The sequence below is a fragment of the Artemia franciscana genome, chromosome 2 (assembly GCF_032884065.1).
Source record: "Artemia franciscana chromosome 2, ASM3288406v1, whole genome shotgun sequence".
Taxonomy (NCBI): domain Eukaryota; kingdom Metazoa; phylum Arthropoda; class Branchiopoda; order Anostraca; family Artemiidae; genus Artemia; species Artemia franciscana.
The window spans coordinates 8984022-9005548 of record NC_088864.1 but is presented as its reverse complement, the minus strand read 5'-3'; the positions used below and the strand labels follow the sequence as shown (position 1 = coordinate 9005548).

The following is a 21527-nucleotide window of genomic DNA, read 5'->3' as shown; positions in this document are numbered from 1 at the left end:
TAGAAATGTCTCTCCCCCCATGAAAAGATCCTCCCACGTAACCCGTCAGCCCGACCCCCCTCCCAACCAGACAAAATATCCTCTGAAAATGTCTGTATACTTCCCGATAACCGATACTATTTGTAAACAATGAGAAAAGTTCAGAACTTGCAGCCCTTCCCCCGGTCATCCTCAAAGACATAGTTGTTAGATTTTACGACTATAGAACGAAAAACAATAGCGGTAGGCCAAGAATCAAAGTCTTGATAAAAAGAATTAGGGGAAACCACATTTCTAAATAATTATCAAAATTCCATAGAAATTTTGAAAACACCTTAATAAACAGATCATATAGCTGTTTTTCAGAGGAAATCATAACTAGGATTTTTGTTCACGACCCAAAAAACATTAACAAAGATCTTGAAGCCAAAGTCCAAACAAAACAAGTTTAGGTTAAAAACCGCAAATTCTAAGAAAATTGTCAAAATAAACATGAATTAAGAACAAAAAAATAATATCCAAATAAATATCAAAATACAAAATAGATTTAAGAAATGAGCTTCACTCATCCTCTACAGAATAATAATCTTGATATGCTTGAACATACGCTTCCTTTTCAGACGCGCTCATCAATGCGATTTTTCCCTCGTCAATTTCTGTGATTATATATGCCTTCCCATTGGCAAAAACTGTAGGAGCTTCTTCATCTTCATCATCGGTTTCCATAACTTCAATTACATCAGCTAAAACAAACCAATAAAATTCATCCAAAAGAAAGTATGTTCAAGACACAATGACGGCCAAAAAGATAAATTAAAACGAGACACAACAAAATATTCTAAAACATTAGCAAAGGTTACTGCTACTACTACTACTACTACTAGCAACTCACCTATGGACTTCTTTTAATTGAACTTAATTGAACTACAATCTGGATATAATCTCATTATACAGTAAGACTCAATCGTGATTCCCTATGGACTTCATTGAACTTGAACTTAATTGAACTTGGATTATTTAGTTATTTGATCTCCCTATGGACTTTTACTGAAAATATTTCTATAATCAGAACTTGAATTATTAGACAACTAATTATTAATTGTGAAAACATCTAAGTGACTGAGGTGTTATTTAATTGCATTCAAGATTGCTTATGTGCATTACCTAAACTAAAATTGAATAATTCTTCCCTTCATTCTGTGTTGCCACTGCTTGACTCTCCCTGTCTAGTGTTGCAACTGCCTGACTCGAGTCCCAAAGCAACTATTGTGATATGTCAAAACCATAAAACTATTGTCCCGAGTGCCGACTGCTGGTAACCACAAATTCTGTCCAATGCGTGTCAGGATGCGGCCGTTGGTATCACGCGGGCGTTAATAAATGCGCCCAAATCGGACTAAAAGACCATTCCGGCGAATGGTTACGCATGGAATGTCTTGCAAAAAAATACCCGTGACTCCGAAGTCGCAAGCATCTCAACCCCCACAAAAGCCTAGTGCGAAAAGACCTGTAAGAGGAAGCGGAATCGGCACCTCTTCACCACAAATTATTACGGGATCTAAAACTAACTCTGATATACCAAAAGGGACTAAGCCGTCTGGGGAAAGTGTAGACATTCCCAAATATGAATCCGAAACAATCCGTCTAAGTGATAAAATTAAGACCCTTGATGCAAGTTTATTGGCATGTCAAGCAGAAAATTTAGAAATCCGGACAAGGCACTCAACGTATCTGTCAGAAATGGAGGAAAAGAACAATCAAATTAAAGTGTTGACAGGCCATTTGGAGGTTAAAGACTTTCTTATAGCCCAGCTGAAACAAGAACTCTCGGTGGCTATCGAAACCCGCCCTTGTGACCCTTCGCAAATCTCCCGTGACCAAGTTACCCAGTCAACGCAAACGGACAAAGATATCGCTGTTGCTAACCGAAATGCACCCATTGATAATAAATTGCAAAACATAACATCTAGCCCAAGCCTAGCCCACGACTGTGCGATCTTGTCAGACGAAATGAATCCTGGTGATACGTCATCAACTAGTGCAAATGTACCCCCTCCGACACTCGTAGAGAAAAGTGACGTAAGAACTCGTAAATACAACATGCTTTGCCGGTTCTTTGAACGAGGGTTTTGCAGACTGAAGAAAAAGTGTCGGTTTTTGCATATATGCTTAAATTTCCGATCAAAATGTTGCAACAAAAATGATTGCAGTTTTGACCACGTAGATTTGTGTAGTGTCTTAGCTTGTAGTAACAGAGAATGTGTTTTCGCTCATGTCACTCCTGACTTTCGGAAAACAAGAGGGTTGTTTCGGAAAAAGCTCCCCCTCCCTGAATACCCCTACTTTAGTATCCCCTTTTAGTTTCCGTTCCCCTCCCATACACACTTTTCCTCCACCTTTTCCCACCATGCATTGTGACAAATATTGTAGTTTTACCCATGCACCAAAAGTAGATGATGTTAATTCTCCTCCCTGGGGCCCTGTTCCAGTGTCCCTGTCCAAAGACAAAAAATGTAAGAGCCACTCATCTCCCTTCCGCCGTCCTTTTTTAGTGCACCGCACTCAAGCAAAAATTTCTCATCAAAGTTCATCAGGCACAGCTCAAAAATTGACAAACCCTTCCCGATCCCGAACTCTCCTCCCTTATCCTTTGCTACCTCCTCCCCCTCCCCGCATACAGAAGTCCTATTTCCTCCCCCCTCACAGTATGCTGCCCTATACCCTCCCTACTCTGCCACAAACCAGCAATTTCTTGACGGACATGAATCACTATTCCCAACCAGGCCCCCTTTCCCAGCACCTTACGAAACCCCACCCCCAGCCCATTCGTTTTATCCCTCGTGCCTACCCTGTCAACATGACTCATGTCTGAGACTTTTTAATTGTCTTATAATGAATCCTAATTGTTCTCCTCGTGCTTCATCCATATCATTGCCCGTCCCCCACCCCCAAATCCCCAAGACAAATCCTTCTCTTACTCTAATAATTCATCTATCGATGTTGACCCTAATATTCATCCCATGAAAGTCAAATGTGCTCCCTTGGTCCCTTGTTCTGACTACATTAATCTGGCCCCCGCTAGGAATCCCACCACACCCCCTGTACCCATTTGTAATTTAAATAAAGTTAAGTGTAAAAATGGTACCTCTGCAGGTCGTTTTAAATTTCCCACACTTTTGTTAAGCAACGCTGAAAGTCTTAATTTTGAAAAACTTAATGAATTAGACTCCTTTTCTAAAATATATAGATCAGACATAATCGCTATTACTGAAGTACACGCTCAAAATACACACATGTTAAAAATGAATAATTTCACCCAGTTTATTAAACTCGACCCCAAACCCACCCTCTGGGTAAGAAAGGGGGTGGAATTCTTTTCTTTGTCCGTAATGATTTTTATCCTTCAGAAATATTAGTTCCTTGTCTTACTCCCTTTGATGAAATTTTGTGGGTTTGTGTTCGACCTAAGGTCTTACCACGTCCTTTCAATTTGATTGTCCTGTGTTGTTTTACTACTCTCCTGGGCAGAGAGCGGCTGAAAAAATTAATTTTATTGAAAAATTGCATAGCAGTGCCGACTATGTACTATTTAAATACCCAAATGCTGGAATTTTCCTCTTGGGTGATGCAAATGAATTAAAACTTGAGTCTACATGCAATACTTTTTGTCTAAAACAAATTGTAAAAGTCCCTACTACCAAAGGCAATTCTACTCTTGATTTAATATGCACCAATATGTCAAATTTCTACAGACCCGTCACCATTCTTCCCCCTCTCGGAGGTAGTTACCACTTTAGCCTACTCCTATCTCCACTAGGTACAGTTAAACATTCCTTTACTATTGCTGAAACCGTCTTTAGACCTCGAATTGACTCAGGACTCTACAATCTTGGCTCTTGGATCACTAGTGAAAATTGGTCCCCTGTGTACCAAACAAATGATGTTGACTTCAAGGCTTTGTCCCTCCAAAATTTATTGAGGAGTAATTATGAAGCCCATTTTCCGGTTGAAAAAAAATTAAAATATGCTCTACCGATAAACCTTACATTACTGCGACTTTTAAAAAACTAATAAGGAAAAAAAATCAATTTGTTCAAGCAAGGACATACCACACAGGCTAACGATCTAAGAAAGTTCCTGAAGAGAAAATTGAGAAAGGCAGCTTCTGGGTATTACAATAGTAAGGTTAAGGATTTGTATTCTAACAAACCCAAACAATGGTACAGGAAAATTAAAGAGATTTGCGGAAAAAACCCTGTTGAAGTTAATTTTCATCTCCCTGAGCCCCCTTACAAGATAGCCAACGATTTGAACCTGCATCTTGCGTCCATAGTACAAAGTCTCCCCCCTTTCACTGGCTCAGGTCAAACTATTCCTCCCTCCACCTCTTTCCCCCAAATTTCTCCCTCTGATGTTATAAATAAAATCCAAAAGCTCAAAAAATCAAGTACTTGCCCATTAGACATCCCAATTGACTTGATTAAAGCCTTTTCAGACACAATTGCTGGACCTTTATCTGATATTTTTAACCAAATTACAAAATCTGGTAAATTCCCAAGTTGCTGGAAACTAGGTTTTATAACACCCATCGCAAAGAAATCTTCCAGTCTGACTATAACCAACATGCGTCCTATTACACTCACTCCAGTTTTTTCTAAGCTGTACGAAGGGTTCCTTTGTGACTGGCTTAAAATTAAAATTACATCACGAATTGACATCCGACAGTTTGGTAATTTAAGAAAAACCTCCACCACCCATTACCTTGTACACTTGATTCACACGATCCTAAGTGAACTAGAGAAACCAAATGTTTGGCTAAACCTGGTTTTAGTCGATTTCCAAAAAGCGTTTGACTTAGTTGACCACACTATCCTAATTCGTTTACTACATGATAACTTTGAAATTGACCCACTTTTAGTAAATATTGTTATATCGTTCCTTTCAGACAGATCACAAGTTGTAAAATACAAAAATACCTTCTCTAACCCCCTCCCTAGGTACTGTGGGATACCTCAAGGAACCTTATTGGGACCACTATTATTTCTTGTCATGATTAACGAAATTGGCAAGGAATTCCCCCAAAGATGGAAATATGTGGATGACTTGTCAATCCTTGAAGTATGTCATAGGAATATTAAAAGTGACCCCGTTGAAATCCTAACCCAATGTTCGGATGAATCTAAGAATCTAAATATGACAGTAAATTCCACCAAATCACAGATAATGACAATCAACTTCTTGAAATCTACTCCTGCTTTTTGCGATCCGATCCCAAGCGAAATGCTAGTGAAACATGTTAAGCTTCTTGGTGTCACAATTTCTAATGATTTTAAGTGGGACACACATGTTTCCAACATTGTTAAACAAGCAAATGTTTCACTATCCATTTTTTAGCTACTAAACAAATTTAATTGTCCTAAGATACATTCCCTCCGTGTTTACTTATCCTTTATCAGGCCGTTATTAGAATATGCATGTCCGGTCTGGCATTCGCAACTTTCAAATGAACTTAGTGACAAAATCGAGTCGGTCCAAAAGCGTTCGCTCAGGATCATTTGCAAAGAAGGCAAAATTCCATACTCCTTCCTCCTTAAAGCTGCGCGCATTACCACCTTAAAAGAAAGGAGGGAAAAAATTTGCCTGCTTTTCGCTAAATCAGTCATTTCCAATCCCCGTGCTGAGGACTTACTCTCTGATTTTCACAATCCCATTAGACTCCGACTCCCCGGTCAGCCTCCTTAGCTATCCCAACTTACTCTCCGATCCATGCTGTTACAGAAAGGTTTCGCAAAAGTTTTATACCCTTTATTCTGGAACACCTTAATAATAATTCGTGATTATGTACTTGCCAAATTCCCCTTTTCCTCTATTGCCGTTTTTATTCCTTTTTTATTTACTGCAATGTTTTTGTAATTTAATTGTTAAGTTTACTGATTTGCCCTTTATCTTTGATGATTTTGCTTTTTAATTCCTTTTAATTTTAAGTGATTGACTTAATGTACTGTTTTGAATTTTTTTTTCTTAGCTTTTACTGACATATAAAGCGAATTCGGCTCTATAGAGCTTGTGATAGCCTTTTGAAAATAAATATTATCTTATCTTATCTTACCTACTTACAAAGATTAATGCATTAATCGTGATAATGTGTTATTGTTTTATAAAGCAACAATGCAATAATTCTTTTTATATATGTTTTTACAATAGTTAATAGAGGCAATAGTAAAAACAAATTTTTAAGCAACTTCTCACTCAAGTTGAAAATAATTAGGACGAAATTAAGGAGGTTTGACCAACCCAGGAACTTAGAACTCCAAATGTAGTTATTTATAGCCGTCTTCTAGCACGGAAGAACTTGCTTTGCAAAAATAACCTGATGCTATGGAATATAGAGTATTTCTCAGATGCAAAGGTGCAACAAAGCATTAACGACATTTTTGCACAGCTATCGATCAATGCAAGATTTAAAAAGCTTTCAGACCCTGAACTATGGTCACTAATTATAATTCATTTGAATATAGTGAAGTTAATTGTAATGCTGACAAAGTCCAAAAGTCACAAGTTCGCTTCTTTGTTAGTAAGGCAATTTCAGAACGTGATACAAAATTCCCAGAGAAATATAGATCGAGTTCTATTTAGATACGATCTATTCTGGACAAAAATTATAATATCCATTAGCGACATTAGCTGTGACTACGGAGAGTACCGTAATACCTTTGAGCTAGACTGCAGTTAAACTATAGCAAACTAACGTCCAAGTTCCAAACACACTGTCGATGCATGGGCAATGGCCAACAAATTTACAATCGGATAAGCAATAAAATATTTTAAATCTAGATATAATTTCATAAAATATAAATCTATATAATTATCTAAATCTATATAAATCTAAATCTATATAATTTCAAAATCTAGGCAGAGTAATTTTGTAGCAGCATGCCAAAAAAGAAGATATTTCTAAAATCTGGAGGAATATAGTAAAAAATCAAGAGGGGGAATAGGGTTATTTACTTAAGTATCTCGTTAGCTGCAGAGCCTTGGCATGTTTATCACATTACTTCGGAATATTGTTTGCTTTCAAGCTCTAGTGAAATTCACATCTTGAATGGTATTAATGGATCTGACGACACCCTTTCCTCGTGTGCTTTGAATACAGAATGTATGCTTACATTGATGGTTCAACTGGAACCACTATTCCAAAACTCGGACAGTACCGCACCTTAGCTGCAGCTGCTTGAGCAGGAGCTGCCATGCTCGGACGTGGGTTTTGCTGTATGATGAAGAGATCACCAGCTGCTGTGGCCGTATGAGCTCTTGTGAATCTCACAAAATGAAAATCTTCGAGTTATGTAATGATGTTTGTGCTATTATGATCTCTGTAGAGTTAGCTACTATTCCTTCTGCTAAGTCTAGGTGTTCTTGAAACAAGCTTGTAGTGATGGGATGGTTTCGTATTATATTTCTGCTTTGAGTCGTAAGAGTAGTGCCCTTCCTCTGATAGGTGAGGGAAATGTTTCACCTCCGTCAATATGCCTCTTCGGGATAGATCATTTTCAGCACATCTTTAATTCTGTTGAAAATTCAGATTACTTACATTTTGATGCTGGAAATGGATGTCCTGATTGTAGTGCATTTTTCTCTGCTATAGCTGCTTTACCTGAGGAACAAAAACGGGAGCCTAATACACCTGATAGATCTGATAGCACATCTTCGAATCGTTTAAGGAATTATGGGCCAACCGTTTTTGCATATATTGCTAGTGCTTTTTTATGAACAGAATACACAGAAGAACCGTTTGCATGATTCAGGTATTGCGGATAATTTCTGGCAAACAGCATTAGCGTCGACTAAGTCAAAACTGTTTGAACATCCGCTACTTTTTTGACTGAAATCTTTTCTACAAGAAAGTAACAATAAGCTCGCCTATAAGAAACGCCTTTCAATGGAGACTGCTATATTCATTCTAGGAACTGTTATTGAATACAATTGGTTACTTTCTACTCAAATAACTTATTACTATTGCTCCAGATAATGACAATGTTGAGGCACTATGTGCTCCCCTTTTACACCCTTCATCACCAATATGGCAAAAGTTGTATGAGCCTCACGATTCCGACTAGGCTATTTCTTCAGCTTTTACATGTTCTTAGGTACATTTTTTATCCCCTCTGTGTTATAATTTTTCTTTCGTATGAAATAAATTATTACATTTCACTGAATTGAGTTAGTAAATATCCTTGAATGAATAAATCCCTGCCTTCAAGCAGGAGTGCTTCCTCTAGCCAGTGCCTCAAACATCGACACTGACATAAAATAACAATTAATATCTCACGTTAGTATTTGTGTATTTATGAATGTTGGTAGTGCGATGGCGGAAGTGGGATGGCGGGAGTGGGACGGCGGCAGTGAGCAGAAGGGGGTGGTGAATTTGTTCACCATCCCTGCAGCATATATTCTGATAGTTTTAACTGCGGAACTATATTTTGTAGATTTGCGTCCATAGCAGATGTAACCAGTAAAAAAGAAAATTGAAGGTTTGGCATGCCTTATTTAAGAGATTTTAATAGAAATTAGATGAAATGTCACGATAAGAAATCTGGAAATGATGTTTAAAACGTTTATTCTAGAATGCAAAATGAATAAAAGACAATTAATTTTGTATCTTTAAACAGGTCTCCTTCCTGTAGGGAGGGGGGGGGGGTGTTGGTTACTCTCCGATCCTTTTTTACTCTTAAAAAGGCAGTAGAAGTTCCATTTCCTGTCGAACGAGTCCCTTCTGAAGTTTCTAAGACCATCCCTTAAATATAAAGCGGCTCTGGGGGAAAATACATTAAATAATATATTGAAGGTTTATGGCCCTTAAGCTGTTCTTACTCCTTCCTCCTGGTAATACGGCAAATTTTTCTGTAATATAAAATTCTATTAAACAAGGTTTCATCAAACAGTTTGTTTCTTCCTATATTTGGATGATTCTTAAACTTGTGTTTCAGGCTATTATATCCCATTCAAAAGGATTTAAATGGTTTATAAATAAACAAGGAAGTAGCATATTTGAAAGAGAAATAGAGTACCTATATCATCGCCATCAACGGCTTCACCAAGTAGTATAGATGTTGGTACTTTAGCAGAGAAGCCAAAGCTTAACCTACTGTCTTCATCCACGGCACCAAAACTATATTCTTCGTCACTTATTTCTTTCAAAGCCTTAGCGGAATCAGATAGAGACGCACCTACAAGAAAAATATCAACGGTTTATTAAGTATAATAGCATAAAAATGCAACTTTATATATAAATATTGACTAAAGAGATTTCATATTATATGATATTGATTAATACTTTTTAATAAATATTAAATATTACTTGTTAATATTTATTAAGCCCATGTTTGGGCTTAGAGATGACCACACCTTCGTTCTCATACTCCTTCGTTACAGTAGTGAGTGCAAAGTCCAATGCCGTATTCTTTACCATTTTTATAACCTTTACCTCCTCAATTATAGCTGATACGAAACTATGTAATACTGTGCACACTTTTATAAAACATCGAGTGAATCAACTTGGTTAAATAAAGCTTTAAAAGAAGTGTCAATATTAATCATGTATTTCATATGGACTACTTGACTCTTTAGGAATGAATGACCGTGCGGCATTTTTGGCTCTGAAACTGGAAAGTTGTTTATGGAAAATTTTGATTATTTAATTGGCTATCACAGTCCTTTTATTTTAAGAAGCGTCCTTTATTTTATGCTGAACATCAAATATTATATATTCATATAATGCACAATCAGTGCCAAAGGACAGAGGGTCCAGCACCATCTGGGTACGTTGGAAGATTGCAAAGAATCCAAAAGCAATATTTTGCGACATCTCTTTTCTTTTTATATTCTAGGTTCAAGGTTTTCAATTTTCCTTTAATAGAGTTAAGCTAGTTACTCCATCTATTCTCTCTCTCTTTATTTATTAATTCAATTGGTCCTTTTATTATAGTTATGATAACAATGGGACCGCTAGAGATGCGTCGCTTGTTTTATGATGAACATGCATAATTAGTAATGGGAAAATGCTTAGCAATAAGTTACAACGAGCAACAAAAGCCTGCTTTGCCTAAAAACATAAAATATTTAGAACCAATCAACTTAGCTCTATAATGCTCCCTCTTTTTCTGCCACCAATCTCTTTTACTTGCATTGTATATTATGTACCAAATTGTATGAATTTTGGGACCAGACAAAATAAAAAGGGCCATTAATACGAAACAGAATATAGAGCTTACTTTACTATCATATTTTTTTGATAATATATACTACCAAGGTAAGTGAAGCAGTCCACCTGATTGATAGCTTTTAACCGTATATCAAATATTAAGTTGTACGAAAGCGTCGTTCAATCCCACTTTTTAAGGCTATAACGAGAGTAAGGTTGAGATGACTAGGGCAGGTTTTGCAGACGAAGGATGAGAGATTGCCGAAGAATATCCTTTTCTGCCAACCGTTGGAACGGGTGGAAGGATGTCATAAAGAAAGATTTAAAGTAAATAAGAACTTCCTGGGAGGGTGTAAATAGGGAAGCTTTGAACAGACTGGTATGGAGGAGGAGCGTGCGTAGCTGTGTCCTCCTCAGGCAGCTTGGTGGTGCGATGAGTTGTTAGAAGTAGTTACTATCATAATTTTTTAGAAGTACAAAGTTAACCCCCCCCCCCCCATAAAAAAAAACTTTTGTTTACGAAGGGCTTAATTAAAAGCCATGTAAAGATTTAAGCAAGACGTTGAAGGTTTGCCCAATATTTCTCTGGACATTAAACTTTTTGAAGCTCCATCTATACTAACTGAATTTCCTGACAAACGTTCAGTCCCATGAAAAGAAAATATCACTGATATTTGATCATTGATTGAGGTTGATCATCACAGTGCTTCAGAAAGCGCGGGACAAAGGACAATTGATTCCTTTTCGGTATTGTTCAAGATAAACGACGAAGGAAATGACATGATGAAGTGAGGACTCCTCTACGTGTTTTTGGCCGACTGGTTTTTGAAAATCCGGAAAATTTGTGATGAACATCAGATTTTAAGTAATTTTTTTCCAAAACGTATCTTAAGATGATGTTGCCTTTCAGACATCTTCTGAAGCCTTAGTGTCTGCAGGCAGTCCCCATTAGATGTAACGTCTTGTACGAGCGATGTCAGATTTAGCAAGCCCCAAAATCCAAAAAGCCAAAATTTGCTCAAGTCCCCAAATCCTAGAGTAACTAATACTGAAGCACTGTACCTTGAAGCCATGTCGAAAACACATACGCTAGTATACTTGACAAAATAACGCATTTAGATCCTCTTGGAAAAGCCAGAAGCTTATTCAGGTTTTTACCCTCTACAAAGTACTGTTTTCCAGGCCTCTAATACAACTCAAAGCAATCAAAGGCTGAGACACAGGTAAATTCTTCTGTTTTATCTATATATATATATATATATATATATATATATATATATATATATATATATATATATATATATATATATATATATATATATATATATATATATATATATATATATATATATATATATATATATATATATATATATATATATATATATATATATATATATATATATATATATATATATATATATATATATATATATATATATATATATATATATATATATATATATAACGGAATCAATTGTCCTTTGTCTCGCGCTTTCTGAAGCCCAGAGCCTAAATTATATCTCTTATGCATTCTACCACCCATCACTCTTGTTTTTCTGGTTCTAATTTCATCACAGTTGATTCAATTTTCAGGCACATGGCATGAAAAAAGAGACGTATTGGGAGAATGCATGAGAAACATATAATTTGGGCTATATATTTTCAAATCAGGAAAGTGGGGGGGTAAAATATAATGAAGCTGTGGTCAAAATGTGTTGGGTGCAATTATTCTGTACATTATGAATTAAGAACTGTTCATAATAGTCTTATGTAATGTGTATTTGAAAATCAGTATTCTTTCTTAAATCGTGTCAGCGCGTATATTCTAAATTCCTATAAGTTCTCCAAGGCTAAGTTGGATTAGCGAATCAAATATAAAAGATTGAATTATTTGTAATATTCTTCTAATATTTCACACTAACAAAATGGAATTAAAGTAAACACAATTAAAAAAGAGAAATACACTAAAAGCAAAAAGAGAAATAGGATAAAGAGAGAAATACCGAGATTAGTAGCTCCTTCAGTTTTCTTTTCATGCTGCAGCAATACAGACATAATATCAGATGAACGAATCGAAGTATCAGCTGAAATCATTTCTGGTGTACTGGCAACCAGTGACTCGACAGCAATTGACTCTTCTGTTCGTATTGTTGATCCAGTCATCCAAATTGGTTGCTCCTTCTTTTTCTTCTCACCAGTTTTAGCCTCAGCATCATCACCAATACGGATTTCAAGACGAGATTCCTCCTAAATAAATAGATAACACATGGGTAAAGAAAGGATTATAGCCCGGAATTAGATTCCATAGATTATGCAAAAAAAACGTCCCCATAACAAACCAAACAACAAGACGAAATTGTTTCAGCCACCAGTAACTTATCACCAAATTAGAAATTTTCTCTCCCCCCCCCCCGTTGGCAATTTCACTTTTCACTGATTTTTTTAATTGTGCTTAGTTTTTTCTTATTTCACTTGTGACCACTTACGCTTCAAGCACTCAAAATCACTCGTGCCTTGAGTTCACTGCAAGGCTTCTTTCTCAGCTAAAAGCCTCGAATTGTCACTACCATTCAGGGTGATACTTCATTTCTTAAAAATGACAAGGAAAAACGATTGTCAAAAAAAATTATTTATAAAATTCTATATAATATCACAATATTGATATTAAAAGCTTATCGCAGCAACAAACTGCCAAATGCCTATGGATCCCCAAACGCACTTCCTGCGCTGGAATATACTAGACCTTCCCTTTATATTTCTTTCCATGAAGTTGCCACTTTCTTTCAATTTTTCCGTTTGACTTCTTTCTACCTCCTTCAAGGATGTTGTCCCAGCTGGAATCCCATTGTTACATTTTTGGCAACCTATTGTCCTTTAATAGAAAAATGTGACCTAACCACCTTGACCTTTCTTTCTTTATAGACCTTAAAATTCGGACCAAACCATATTTTCGCTGTGCTTGTTGTTCCCTAGATATACAGTAACTCAAACGGCTTTAATACACATGTTTATTCTGAATAAAAACTGAAATATCTATCAACAGGCCTATGTTTCAGAATCACACTTGACAATTATCAGTACCATAACTTTCAACATTCTAGCCTTAGCTCTTATATATCTTCCTGTTCTTTCAAAGTTTTTTTTCACGTGAGAAAAGCACACTGCGCGTGCACTATTCTGCTATTTACTTTCCCACTGAATATAACTTTTCCCAACGAATAATACTATGCAGGTAGGTGAAGCTAAATATCGGTCAATTCTATAGGCATCATAATTCATCCTAATTTATTCCTTATTTAAGGAACTTAAATTAAATTTAATATAAATAAATATAATATAAATTTTGCTAATATAACAAAAAATATATTAAGTTAATATAAATTTTCATTAACTTAAAAAATAAGTTAATATAAATTTTCAAAAAAATCTCGCTCACTGAATTCTTGAAACCACTAAAACGATTCATTTTAATCATACTTTTACCTAGGACATTCAACTCTCTGCACAATCTATGTCCAGATGAGTGGCACTTTCTCAACTGCTAATGTAGCAATACCTCAACAGAAAACAAATTAAGAGATGTCTGTAAAATATTATGAATACAGTGAAACTTCGGCAAATGAAAGGCATCCAAAATTCTGCTTATTTACTCGTAAAATTTTCACTCTGCAATGTCTTGACTTCCTCCTTTTCAGTCACTTTCTCTGGGTTTTATTCTATTATATTAGCACCTCAAACCCTGAAGCCCACAGTATAAATATAGAACAGTATGGAAAAGTTTCTTCAGAAATGACACAGATCAAAGCGCTCAGAAGTGGAAAATCCATCTGCGTCAGTGGAATAGATCCCCCGTAATTCCATTGTAATACACTAAAAATTTATCATAGCGCGTGCCATAAAGGCGGAGTCGTGAAGAGATGTCCAGATTGACGTGCGTTAAAATCTTTAATGGATAGCATAGCACTTTTCGCTACTGTTAATATATTTATACTCTGCTGAAACCTGACTCTAATCTCCAAAAAAGATTTCGCCTGGTCATCAACTCTGCCATAGCCATATGAGTTTCAGCTTTAACTTCTATTTTCTGTAGATCATCAAATATGTCCTTTAGATTTTAATTAGCGAGAAAGTCTCTTAATTTGACCACATCTGAGAGTTTTGAGAATCTTCTTATCTTTCTTGGTGAGCCCCATGGTTTCCCTTTCAAATTCATTGATAAAACTACCAGAAAACGAAACAACCCATTTTTTGGCATACCGGCCCATTTATTGGCGTCTTTTTGGGCCGCATCGAGGAACTGAACACTGAAATGGTAGTAGCACTCTACACAATCCAGATATCCAGATCTGTCCCAATTTTCCAGCAAACACCGACTGGAAATGCCCATTTCATAGTAATGGCATATTCAGCCAGTTCTTTTGATATGCCTATGGATATCACAATTTCATTCTTTAGTGTTTCGGTCACTATTGAGCCGCGTCACGCCTTACTTACAGTTCGCTACCATGAACTGTTTGATATTCGAAATATAAAATAAATTTTTAAACACTGTAATAAATAAGAATGCTAGCATAAACTGTATTTGCTATTTGCAGCTAAAAATGTCATCTGCTCAGCACAAAGGATTATTTTCTTTCAAATTCTGGATTTTCTGGCCATGGATCCTTTCGAGGGGGGATAAGTGTATTGTATTTCCAATTTGTATTGTATTCTGTATTGTATTATATCGAATAAACTTCTTCTTCTTAAGGTTTTGATGGACTTTCTTAAGAGATTGATCGCAAATTAATTGAAAGGCAAGGCTTTCAGGTACAACTTCTGACAAGCAATATTTCTTTTGTTTTGCTTAAAACTGTTCTCAGAAAAGTCTTAGTGGAGCACGTTTTTTTTGTGAATTCTAAAAAGAGGTTATTAACTCAAAACTTGAGGTTGGAATCATTTGTTAGATCAGTGTTTTAAGCTAGATTTGAGAGTACACTGCTAATCAAGTCTTGAAGGGGAAAGTTATAGCCAACAAACACTCGCACTTGTGAGTCTAGGATTCTATTTTCATGGAGGAATGGGATTGGGTGTCGAATCTGATAGGAAGCTAAAATTGACAAATTGTCTCTACACTGAGAAAGCCTTCAAAACTGGCATAAACATGCCTTTTCTGTGCTTCTAAGTCAAAGTCCATAAAAATACCCATATAAACCACATGGTTATATACACTGCTGATATGGTTATATACACTATACCCATATAAAACACAACACTGCTGAACTCATGCCTCCACAACGAATAAGCTATTAAATTCAATGCCTACATTAACCGCAGCAATATTTCTTTCATACGAATTACATATATGAATTAAGGAAACCTGGCTTTTTGGATAAAATTGTTCACCAACACGTGGCTTTTTGGCACCATGTGGATTTATGTAATCACTAACCACTTTAATCTAAAACACAGTACCATACGAAGATAATACCTTCCATAAACGTTCTCTATCTCAGAATAAAACGCACGTTCACAATTTATGAAACTCAGGAACAAGGAGATCCAAAAACGTAAACATTTCTAAATTATTTAATGAACTTTATGATGTAGGGGTCGGATTCAGAATAGACCTTAGATGAAGTAGAAGAAGCGTGCTACAATTACATGGAATCTGGATGAAACTAAATTGAATCTAGAAACATTAAAAGAAGAATAAGAATTAAAATGATTAAGAAGTCTTTCTTTTATGAAGAATATAAAAGAGTTATAACTTGAATGATGTTATCTGATTCATAGATTCTACAAGTACTGGCGAATTACATATATGAATTACGGAAACCTGGCTTTTGGGTAACTTTTTTTCTTGTTCAATTAGAGTTTGGCTTAATTTTGAATTCGCCGGTGAAAAAAGTGTTATATCAAACCCCAAAAACAAGAAGAACAATAGGGAATTTCCCAAGACAGTGGGAAACAAGTTAGAATGAACATTTCGGCCCTATATCCAAAGGCCGTCCTCAGCAATACAAAAATATATAAGAAGAAAAAACTTACAAAAGGATAAAATCAATAAAACTAAAATGAATAATTTTTCAGAAAAGTCCCAGCATCCTTACCTCAGTGAAGTTCAACCAGGACTGATAAATAAACTGTGATGAAAGGCAATTCATTGAAATGAAAGAGAATGATTTAAAAACGCGCTTTTAATACCAATCTTGCATTTCTGGCTGCTAATCTCATAGGTCTATTTGTGACGTCCTGTGTTAATATCTAATGGTTTAAAGTGTTATATACTGTAAAATGCTTACAATAATTCCTGGTTTCGCTCCAATTTCGGTCCAAGCTGCCACAGGCTCTTCTCTCTTGATACCTTTGGTTTTATCCAATGCCCGATTGATGGCAGTTATATCTGACGGCTCTGGTTCTAAGATCTTAGGATCCAATTTGATATTCTCTACCTAAAACAAAGGGATCGGTTACTTTCTCCTACAACTATGTCAAATTAGCTCCTTCAAAGGAAACTTTTCTCTTCGCACCACCATTTTTCAAGACAAATAAAGATACATGATTCGCTCTAAATACCAGCAGGAGAAAATATACTGTTCTAATTAATTAATTAATTAGTTTCATTAAATTTTAAACATTCAATTTGTTTTTTTTAGTGAGCTTTATAAAATTCAATTTAATTTAAATATGAGGTTATACTTTCAAAGATTTAATATTAAAATTAGTGATAATGATATAAATTTCATTTTCTTACATTGGACGGCAGAATTCCATCAGAATCCCCCTAAACCAGGCTTTACGGTTGGTGCAGCCAGGTACCCAAACAGAATTGCGGCGACTGACCTGTCGTGTATTTTAGGGGAAATTAGAAATAAATTTAAGGCACATTGCTCGGGAATTAACAAATTTAGGAGGGTTAGTAATTCATAACAAGTAATAGTTTCTCTGGCAATAGTTTCAGCCAAAAGAGTGGACTCGTCTAATTTCACTAGATTATATACAAATCAACCACATAATTTAGTATTTGGAAATTAAAATAAAATATTAAGAAAGTTTTCCCTTTTTATAATTTGTTTTTCTTAATTGGTGCTTTCAAGATGCAATAGCTTAGACATGATATATGATTTACTGGAATTTATTCTATGTCATACTTTTATGAAGTTTAATGGTAATCTGTATAAGTAAATTATTCGAATTCCTATGGGGGGTAATGCCAGTCCATTTACAGCGGACTTGTTTTTAAGCCAATTAGAATATGAGTTTATGAATGATAAAAAGAACTCAAGTAATGTTAAATATTAACTTTCAAATAATAAAAGACATTTTATAATGTTTCGGGAATAAATTTTTTTTTCCAATTTTAATCCATATTGGAGTGTCAATAATTCATTACATGTAATCGATTCTCTGGCTATAGTTTAAGCCAAAAGAGTGGACTCATTTGATTTCACTACATTATATACAAAATCTACCACTGAATTTAGCATTTGGAAATTAAAAAAAAATATAATTAAGAAAGCTTCCCTTTTGTCTAATTTCGATTTTTTATAAATAGACGCTTATAATAAGAAGGCTAGATGGACTAACTTCTTTAATAGTACTATCAGTTCAAGATGCTATAACCTGGACATGATATATTATTTACTAAAGCTTGTTCTATTTAGTACTTTTATAAACTTGAATGGTAATCTATACAAGTAAATTGTTGGAATTCCTATGGGGGTAATCCCAGCCCATTTATAGCTGACTTGCTTTTAAGCCAATTAGAATATGAGTATATGACAAATAAAAAGAGCCCAAGCAGTGTTAAATATTCGCTTTTAAATAAAAAAAAGTTACTTAGATGATCTTCTGGTGATAAATTGTGCAGAGTTCATTGAGATTTCGAATAATACTTACCCATCAGAGTTAATTCTGGAACCTAGCTATGGAAATGGCAATTATGACCCCTTTTTGATTTAGATATTAATGTTTCACATAATAAGAAATTTTTTTTAAATATACAATAAAATAGGTGATTTTAATTTTGAAGTAGTTAATTTCCTATTCCTTAAAAGCAACATACAGTCAAATATCATAGATTCAGTTTTTTATTCCCAACTATTTGGATATGCGGGAATTTGTAGTATTACATTCATTTTGAAAATAGATGTCAAATACTTACCCATAAATTAATCTTAAAAGGTTTTTCCGTCAATAAACTTACTTGGCAATTTAAAAAACTTAGTTTTCAGTATAATAAACTTTCAAATAAGTATAATAAAAGTAATCAAGAAATATTGAATGATACTTTGATGTAACTTTTTCCATGTATTTTTCCCATAGTTTTTTTTCAAATTAGAGTAAGTTTCAATTCAAGCAGGTGTTTTGGTACAGGTGGGTAGGGGAAACACTTTCACCCTACCCGGGATTTTGGGGATTTTAGGGTTTTTCTGTATTTTTCGACATTTGATGTAACTTTTTGATGTAACTTCCTTTTGTACATCATATGATTGAAGAAAAATAGGCTTAAAAAAAAGAAAAAAAGAAAAAAACTAAAAAAGAAAAAAAAGAAGAAACTAAAAAAAGAAAAAACTAAAAAAGAAAAAAAGAAAAACTGAAAAAGAAAAAAAAGAAAAAACTAAAAAAGAAAAAAAATAAAAAATAAAAAAACTAAAAAATAAAAAAAATAAAATATGACGTCAAAAAATAAAAAAATAAAAAGAATAAAAAAAAATAAAAAAAGGAAAAAAACTGTAATAAAAGATAAAAATCTATAAATGAGGTCATGTTCGCAACGCGAAACCAGACTTGCGGCTAATAGATATAGTAAAAAAGAAGGCTTGTCGCTGTACTACAAAAGCAATGCGTGTATAATTATCCTATTGAATGATATTTTGATGTAGCTTTTTCCATGTATTTTTTCCCACAGTTTTTTAAATTAGGGTAAGTTTCAATTCAAGCAGGTGTTTTGTTACAGGTGGGTAGGGTGAAATAATTTCTTAGAAGGTATTGCATGAAAGTGCATGGGGATTTTTTGACAGATGGCTAGGATGGATTGGCTAGGATGGAGCGTATATATTACTTCGAATCAGTTCTAGGCGAATGGTGGTGAAGGAAGCTATACAGATGACTGTTATGCAAACACGGGGGGGGGAGATTGGATAGGATGGAGCGTATATATTACTTCGAATCAGTTCTAGGTGAATGGTGGTGAAGGAAGCTATACTCAAAATTGGTGGGCATATATATAATTTTGGTTATTTTTATTTTTTTTATATTTCTCAGGTGATACCATAAGTTCTTATGGCAGGCGCGCTTACTTGCTAGGGTCAGCAATCTGTTCGTTTTAAGTTTTAATGTTGCTCCTTACTTTGAGCTGAAAAACTTGTTTTTTTTAATTAATCATAAAAAGAGGAGAGATAGGCAAATGAAGTTTATGCTTTATATTTTTGAGCATGGAAACATTACAAGTAAAGACAATTCAACATATCATAGAATTCACAAGCCAGGCAAAGATATTTCAGTTACTCTAAGCTAATTGAAATTGCTGCTGGATAATTTTGCCTGGTAAAATTTTTTCGGTGTAATTTTTCAGTTTTCTGGGGGTGAGTTTTGTGCAGGATGAGGTTTCTTTGGTTGGAAGTTTCTTGGGTTGTGTTTAGTGTGTTAGAATCTTTTCTTCGTTTAATTTTGGTGGGTTGAGTTTTATGTGGGTGAATTATCTTTGGTTGAGTTTTGCTGGGTTAAATTTTGTGTGATTTTAATTTTGCTTTGTCTATTTTTTTGCGCACACGGCTAAATTTTAGATGAATCAGATCAAATTGTGAATTGGATTAAATTAAAGTAAACGATATAGCAATGTTCTCTAATGACAATTGTGGTTCCTCCTCACAGTCCTGATTCCGATTTTGATTCTTAGAAAAATTAACCTGCTGCATTAAAAATGTATTTTACCAAAAACAAGTGGAGAGGCCGATTGGAATGATGTCTGTTCTGTTATGTGCTCTAAAGTTTTTATTTTTAACTCTTAGATTTTTCTTTTGAGGGTTGAATTGAATAAGTTTTTCGTCGTGGATATTTTCAGGGGCTAAATTTTAGTTGGATTGTGTTTGGCGTGGGTGGATTTTCGCTGGGTTAAGTTTTGTCAGGGTTCAATTACGTGGGTTAGGTTTCAGTGGCATGATGTTGATGTGAGTCATTTTACGCATTGCATTTTGTGGGAAACTTAGTTTATCCCCAAAGACATTATATAAAAGTGAATCAATACCTAAATAAATAACTCAAATTCAATAAAATCGAACACATTAAAAAAGATTAATGAAAAAAAAATCAATAACTCATAAGCGTAATAGTGCTTTGGTAAAACAGTTAAAATCTAAATGGAAACAAGACCTAATTTTGAAGTGGGGGTTCAATTTACTCATTAAGTAGCGGAAGAAACAAGACATATCAAGCGGATGGCAGGAGAGCTACTGGTCTTGACCCCCCCCCCCCCCAATTTCTGTGCGACTTGTAAAAAAGTAAGAAAAACACATATAAACATATTTTGATAGGTTTTTAAAAAAAATTTACCCCCCACCCCAATAAAAAATAACGGATACGGCCTTGGGAAGAGCCATTCTACGATCTTCCACTGAACTGTTCCACAAACACATTACCTGTTGAAGGAGGTGCCAAATAGGCTCTATCTGCTCATTGTATCGTTTAAGAACCATTCTACCATCCTGTCTGTTAATCGCAGATTCGTCTTCTTCAACGGTGCTATGACAATTGGAACAAATCAGCAATCGATCTATATCACTTGTGTCTGGATTCCGAAGACGATCTATCTAAAAATTAGGGACTTAGGGTTAAAAATGTTTTTGAAAGATGAAAATTTGCACCACACTTTTAATTTGATAGTTGATATTTTAATACAAACAAAATAAACAATACTTTTTGCTTTAATTTTAGTTAAATGAATTCCAAAACCGTGAAGCCATTCATTACCTAAGTTCCTCCACCGCCCTAATATATTATAGCTTTAATCTTTATTCACCGTTACACAATTCCTATCTCCTTTAAATACTTTCTTATTACCGTTTTCGATCAGTTTGTGACATCCTGTTTTTGTTAACAAATGCCCTTCATTCATAAAACTTTACTAACCATCTCGATCTTTCTTTTCTTATAATCCATAAAATAAGACAGAAACCAAATTTCTGGTTCAGATTCTTACTTTATATAGTAACAAGCAGTCGTTAAAATTTAAATGAGCACACTACGGTCATTTAAACAAGCCCGTAAAACTATGCTTTGAAAAACAGTTAGCATATATGACTCGGAGTTTCGAAGGGCCCATGTTCAGATCAATACCTGAGCACCGCCACTACCCTGACTT

General features: G+C 34.9%; 1 protein-coding gene across 3 annotated transcripts in view; it reads right to left on the bottom strand.

Annotated features, from left to right (window-relative positions):
- Positions 1–476: 476 nt before the first annotated feature.
- LOC136037063 (general transcription factor IIE subunit 1-like) overlaps positions 477–21527 on the bottom strand; it is a 41427-nt gene continuing 20376 nt past the window's right edge. For all 3 annotated transcript variants that reach the window (XM_065719502.1, XM_065719511.1, XM_065719518.1), the window contains exons 4-8: positions 20806–20976; positions 16468–16617; positions 12187–12430; positions 9048–9206; positions 477–722 (exon numbers count right to left, since the gene is read on the bottom strand). In XM_065719502.1, coding sequence (XP_065575574.1) covers positions 541–722; positions 9048–9206; positions 12187–12430; positions 16468–16617; positions 20806–20976 — 906 coding nt within the window. In that variant the 3' untranslated portion in view covers positions 477–540. The remainder of the gene's footprint in view (positions 723–9047; positions 9207–12186; positions 12431–16467; positions 16618–20805; positions 20977–21527) is intronic.